Genomic DNA, 7,100 nt, shown 5'->3' on the forward strand with positions numbered 1-7,100 from the left:
TGTTCATTCATGCATGCATGCATTTATTCAGTCCCCACCATTTACTGAATGCTGATGCGTGTCCATTATTGGGGGCAGGAGCAGGGTTGACTAAGACAGTCCCTGACCATCAGGTCCAAAGCCAAGATGCTGGGCTCTCCCGTGAGACTCTGGAGCCTGGCAAGACAGGGCAGGGAGGTTTTTTTTTTTCTTCGGTGTAGCTCCTAGGACTGTGCCTCAGTTCAGTTCAGTTCAGTCACTCAGTCGTGTCCAACTCTTTGCGACCCCATGAATCGCAGCACACCAGGCCTCCCTGTCCATCACCAACTCCCGGAGTTCACTCAGACTCACATCCGTCGAGTCACCTACAAGAGTAATAATGCAGGCAGTAACTGGGATTTATTGAGTAGGTGCTCCACGGTGGTTGATGAATGATCAGGTTAAGCTTAGTCAACTAATTAAAAGTAACCAAAAAAGTCTTACTACTGAGAAACAAAAATGCCAGCTGTTATGTCAATTTCAATTCTATTGCCCTCTGAACAAGGTTCAGAAATGATTATTCTCTGAAGGGTACATTTCTTTCTCGATGTGTCACTTTTTTTTTTTGCTTCCTTCTAGTTGCTTGTTGGGACTTTGGCCTTAGTGAGTGGAGTTCTAACATTCTTGCTTCCGGAAACCCTCAGGAGGCCTCTGACAACTACTTGGGATGAGACTGAAAAAGAGAGCAGTTCAGGCAAATTACTTTCCACAACCAGTAATACTGTGTTAGAAAATGTCACAGTGGAGAACTCTGAGGATTCTAGTCTTAATAAATAAACGGGCCAGAAGTGCCGTCCAGCACCCAAAATGTTGTTTAATGCTTTTGTATTAGAGGGACATTATTCTCATCTCCTGCATGTCATGTATATGTGTCTTTGTAAAGTTTTTGTAAGAAAGTTTTGAAATGGTTGTTTTGTAAAAGTAGAAGAAATAAAACGCAAGATGAGAATTCTCTCTTTTTTCATACTGCTTTCTTATTGCCACAAAATATTTTTCCGTGTTTGTTCTTCTGAGTCACTAATTCTTGCAGGACTGGGGGACTGGTACACAGCTCCCTTCAGTACTGGGGCCCCCTCCCCCCAACACCTGGACTGCTGACTGGGAGGAGGCGGCGTGTGAGAGCGTGTTTCTTTTGACAAAGCCACTCGCCGATTCTGTTTAGGATATTCCTTCCTCTATTAGGAGAATCATAGCTCTAAATTCAAGTCTTATTAAAAAATGTTCCATCAAAAAACACTTGTCTAACTACAAAAACTATAGTTATCTTGCTTTCCAGCACGCCGAGGGCTTGAATGCACAGACAAATGTACTTATGTTTGGTCTATTTAAGGGACTCACACTTGGTAGGGGACAGGAGTGAGGTTTTTTTGGTCTGAATTTCCTATTTTTCCTAAATTTACCAAATTCTCCCCATACATCTCATTCCTTGTGTATAGAAGCTGTGGCATTTTGGTGTTGCAAAAGTATTGCAAATTTTTTTTAACTTTGTAGATCATCTAGGAAATTGACATCTGGGTGTGTTCCCAATATAAAATAATTTTTAAGTATTGTTACCTTTTAAAAATAATTTATAGAAAGGTTTTACTTTCTTTTAAAGTAATAAATTTTGTTTCCTCAGCTTCACTTATATTTTGCAAAACAGTGTTAGATCCTAAACATTTCAACTGCAGAAATATGGCATATGGTATTATCTGTTATAGGAGTATGCATTCCATATAAGTTGCACATAGGTTTTGGGTATTTTCTTTACTTGGATTTCATCAGATTTATTTTTTTTTTCTTTGCTCTTGAAATTTAGCTGTTGGATACATCTTATGTCCAGTATATTAAAATTAAGGAAGCATTAGTGTTATCTGTAGAGGCAAGTGAAGAAAGATTAAGACAATTGTAAAGGAGTACGTCAAGGCTGTATATTGTCACCCTACTTACTTAACTTATATGCAGAGTACATCATGAGAAATGCTGGAGGAAGCACAGGCTGGAATCAAGATTGCTGGGAGAAATATCAATAACCTCAGATATGCAGATGACACCACCTCTATGGCAGAAAGTGAAGAGGAACTAAAGAGCCTCTTGAAGAAAATGAAAGAGGAGAGTGAAAAAGTTGGCTTAAATCTCAGCATTCAGAAAACAAAGATCATAGCATCTGGTCCCATCACTTCATGGCAATAGATGGGGAAACAGTGGCTGACTTTATTTGGGGGGACTCCAAAATCACTGCAGATGGTGATTGCAGCCATGAAATTAAAAGATGCTTACTCCTTGGAAAGAAAGTTATGACCAACCTAGATAGCATATTAAAAACCAGAGACATTACTTTGTCAACAAAGGTCCGTCTAGTCAAGGCTATGGTTTTTCCAGTGGTCATGTATGGATGTGAGAGTTGGACTATAAAGAAAGCTGAATGCAGAAGAATTGATGCTTTTGAACTGTGGTGTTGGAGAAGACTCTTGAGAGTCCCTTGGACTACAAGGAGATCCAACCAGTCCATCCTAAAGATCAGTCCTGGGTGTTCATTGGAAGGACTGATGCTGAAGCTGAAACTCCAATACTTTGGCCACCTGATGCGAAGAGCTGACTCACTGGAAAAGACCCTGATGCTGGCAAAGATTGAGGGCAGGAGAAGAAGGGGATGACAGAGGATGAGATGGTTGGATGGCATCACTGACTCAGTGGATATGGGTTTCGGTGGACTCTGGGAGTTGGTGATGGACAGGGAGGCCTGGCGTGCTGGGGTTCATGGGGTCACAAAGAGTTGGATGCCACTGAGCAACTGAACTGAACTGAACTGAACTGAGAGACACTGTAGCTTGAAAAAAGGGATTTGACTTGAGTTATTTAGACTTTTTATATTAATTCAGTTCCCTGGATAATCACTCAATTCTTCACTTGGCCTTTCTGCTTGTAAAATAAGAATAAAAAGCTTTTTTCCTTTTGTAAAAGAAAAGAAAAAGAAATAGGAGGATATGAGAAGAAAGAAGAAAGACATTTTAAAATCCTTTCTGTCATCTTATTTTGTCTCCCTTTCTTTTATTCCTTCAAACTCAGCCTGTTCTACTGTCATTTAGAGTTTTCATTTTAGTTAATATTTGATATTTTATTGACTTTCTTTTTATGTTCTGAGTTAGTTTGCTAGGTAGAGTACCACAGACAAGGTGATTTAAACAACGGAAGCTTATTTCTCACAGTTTTAGCGGTTGGAACTCCAAGGTTAAGGTGTTGGCAAGGTAGATTTTGCTCTGAGGCTTCTTCTCTTAGCTTGCAGGCCACCGCCATCTTGCTGTGTGCTCCTATGACCTCTTCTGCTTATTCAGGGAAGAGGGACAGAGGGTGGTGGGGGAGATGAGAGAGCAGGCGTTGTGTTGCCCCTTCTTATAAGGGTACTAATCCCCACTCTCATTACCTCATTGAATTCTACGTTTAGTCCATAATACTCATGTGTGTGTTTGGTGTATGCACATGAAGTCACTTCAGTCATGTCCGACTCTGCGTCCCTATGGAATGTAGCCCCACCAGGCTCCTCTGTCCATGGGATTCTCCAGGCAAGAATACTGGAGTGGGTAGCCATGCCCTCCTCTGTGGGATCTTCCAGACCTAGGGATCGAACCTGTGGCTCCGGCACGTCCTGCATTGCAGGCAGACTCTTTACCTTTGAGCCACCAATGTCCAGTCAAAAAAAAAAAAAAAAACAACAACCATCACATTTTGCACTGGCAGTGGAAGCAGGAAATATAGGCTTGGGGCTCCCAGCCCAGTGATGGCAGTGACTGATCTCTGGGTAATTTCTCCTCCATTGATTCTACCAATCCTTCCTATACTTTTGTAACTAATGCCCCATATTAAATTTCTCCTTACTTGAAATTTCTCAGAGTTTTATGTTTTCCTATTACGTTTCTAATTATTTTCTACTGCTTATTGCTAACATAAAGGAAGGTGCTTGATTTTTGTATGTTACTGTTTCACCTTCATAAAAAGTGTTATTAACTCCAAAGGAAAAGAAAAAATACAGCATAACAATTCACAAATATTAGTCATAGAGAAAGCCAAACATACTTTGTTCCTCTAGCATTTCTTAATATGTACAGCTTTCTGATTTTATACTTGAAAAAGAGTAATGTTGTATATCTGTAATAATGTGTGCTCAGTTGTGTCTGACTCTTTGTGACTCCATGAACTGTAGCCCACCAGGCTCCTCTGTGCATGGAATTTTCCAGGCAAGAATACTGGAGTGGGTTGCCATTTCCTCCTCTAGATATTGATAATCGTTGGAACCTGGTCATGTATGTAGCTCACCACATCTATCTCTGGTTGTAAACATTTCAAGGAGCACTTTACCACAGAATTGGAAAGCTCAGAGAAGAGCCCACATCCTAGTAGGTAAACTTCAGGCAGGTGGCCTTCTTACCAGTGGAGGCATGTGGACAAAACACAAAGCAAAGTAAACCTGGCCATCAGCCTTCTCACCTGGGCCAATCAATTTCTCTCTGCTACAGTATTTTCATTAGAAAATTCAGGATCATATTAAAACGTCACTTCTTTATCCATATATCTCCACTGCCCCTTACACTTCGTGGCCCGTTGAGGTCAAGTCGATGCATGGACCACAGTTACGCTGAACTGGTAATAAGGTCACCAGAGATACTATATATCTGCATCATTTAAATGCCACACTGCACAGCCCAGGTCCTGTACTGTGCCGTTTCTCCACGCGCTTTGTGTGATTCCACCATGCTGTCAAGGAGAGTGTGGCGGGCGTCCTGTCCAGCCTTGGTCTTGGCCAGTCAGCATTTGGAGCCTGTCATGCTGTCCCTGTTCTGAATCAATTGTGTCCTACAATATACGTTTCTCCCTCGAGGACTCTGCAGTTTAGATGGTTCTGGTGGCGGTTTCGGCCCATAATAGCTGCAGTGAAGACTTGCGAGCTCAGTCACTTCGGTTGTGTCCAACTCTTTGCGACCCTGTGGACTGTAGCCCACCAGGTTCCTCTATCCATGGGATTTTCCAGGCAAGGATACTGGAATGGGTTCACATTTCCTTCTCCAGGAGATTTTCCTGACAGAGGGATTGAACCTGCGTCTCCTGCATTGCAGACAGGTTCTTTACCCACTAAGCTGGGAAGCCCGCAGGGAAGATTTGCTGTGAGGCTAATAAAGCACAAATTTCAGACTTACTTCCTTCACTTGCACACGCTTTTGAGAAAGACCTTAGCAATCATTTGGTCATAAATCTTGGTAAATTTTATAAATTTTGCAAAAGTAATATATAGTAACTGCGACCAGTGAAGACTGCTATCTCTTTCCACTCTTTTCCTTCTGTAATAGGTCATCTCTATCAGACGGCATCAAAGTGTTTGCAGACATTTTTTTCTTTAATGATTTTGTGTATAGACATAAAAGAGAGCTTTTAAAACTGTAGAACTTCAGACCCCCTAAAAGCTGAATCTGTCCTCCTCCCCCCACTTCTCCAATCTTTGTTAAAAGCTATGTTGTTAGGTTTAAGTTCATATTAAAAATATACTCTGAATGTATTTCATTGAATGGTCAGTTCTGAGGGACTGACTTGTCCCCTTTGGATCACTCTTATCAAGTATTTACTTACCACATACTCAATACAAACAGTTCATTCTATAAAATGGCAATATGCAAAGAGGGGTACTTAGATTCTTGTGGGTGGTTAAGAGGAACTTTTCTTATTTAAGACTGTGAATACTGACTTAGAAGCCATGGTAACTATGGCTAACGATGGTTACTCCTCCAACTGAGTGCCTGGGAGTTGTAGGTGTTCATTCTTATCTGAATTTGCCGGAAGTCAGTAACGGCTGCTCATTTTATCTCTGAAGTCCACACTGCACCAGTATATAATGACAGTTTCTAGTTCCCTAAAGTAACTCCATCCTCTTCATTCATTCCCTGCCTCTCCCTGAGCCCACCTACCCCATTAGGGACCAAATGCCAGAGATTTTCTTGGATGTACAGCTAAGTCTTAAAAATCTTATTTATAAGGAAGAAAGAGTTCAATCATAGACTCTGCTTTCCTTCTGTGTCCAAGTCAAAGCTAAGCCAATGTATCAGAGGCTTCAATCTCCTAAACTCACCCCTTCCATGCTTTCCTGCCCTAATCTGCAGCCATACAAGGCTGAATCCCTGGTCCCATGAACCTCACGTCCTCAAATAGCCTCCAAAGAATTGAAGTTCTCTCGGCTTAAAGGCCTTGATTTCCTGGCAAACTAACACACCAGCAAGGCTAACATGTCTCGAGCAGTACAGGAGGTGCTGGTGGGCAGGGAGGCTCCCAACACACTGCACAGATGAAGCTCTGGGGACCTCCAGAGCCCAAAGTAACTTTGGGCTGAAAAACTGTTGGAGAGGAGTGTGAAGCTGACCTCACCTACAGTCTCAGGGAGATCACATCAACCCCTGGACCTCAGCCCCTTGGCATCCACACGTCTGTGAGTCTATTTCTGTTCTGTAGATAAGTTCATTTGTGTCATGCTTCAGATTCCACACGTAAGTTATTTGTATGATGTTTGTCTTTTTCTGACTTACTTTGTTTGGTATAATAATCTCTAGGTCAGTCCACGTCGCTGCAGATGGTGTTATTTCATTCTTTGGCTGACTGGTATCCTATCGTATATATGAACCGCATCTTGTTTATTCATTCCTCTGTCACTGGACATTTAGGTTGCTTCCATGTCTTGGCTATTGAAAATAGTGCTGCTATGAATACAGGCGTGAATGTATCTCTTTCAATTATAGTCTGTCTGGATACATGCCCAGGAGTGGGACTGCTGGATCATAAGGCAACCCTGCTCTTCGGGTTTAGAGGCACTTCCATACTGTTCTCCCTAGTAGCTGCACCAATTTACATTCTCGTCAATAGTGTAGGAGGATTCCCCTTTTCCCACACCCTCTCCAGCATTGGTTATTTGTAGAAGGAATTTTGAGCAGGTGCTCAAAAAATTTATTTCATTCCTTATTTCAGATGGGGAAACAATCTCAGAAGTAAGGTGGCATGTTCAAAGTAAAACAGACAGGTCTCCTGATACCAAAGTATGTGCTTTTGTTAAATCATGTACTTTGAGC

General features: G+C 41.8%; 1 protein-coding gene across 2 annotated transcripts in view; it reads left to right on the forward strand.

Moving 5' to 3' along the window:
- SLC22A16 (solute carrier family 22 member 16) overlaps positions 1 to 980 on the forward strand; it is a 33,163-nt gene extending 32,183 nt beyond the window's left edge. Inside the window, exon 8 of one of the 2 annotated variants that reach the window (XM_040238497.1) lies at positions 598 to 980. In XM_040238497.1, coding sequence (XP_040094431.1) covers positions 598 to 795 — 198 coding nt within the window. In that variant the 3' untranslated portion in view covers positions 796 to 980. The remainder of the gene's footprint in view (positions 1 to 597) is intronic. The other variant, XM_040238498.1, reaches the window with a different exon arrangement.
- Positions 981 to 7,100: the final 6,120 nt, after the last annotated feature.

This window comes from Oryx dammah, unplaced genomic scaffold (genome assembly GCF_014754425.2).
Source record: "Oryx dammah isolate SB20612 unplaced genomic scaffold, SCBI_Odam_1.1 HiC_scaffold_4, whole genome shotgun sequence".
Lineage (NCBI taxonomy): Eukaryota > Metazoa > Chordata > Mammalia > Artiodactyla > Bovidae > Oryx > Oryx dammah.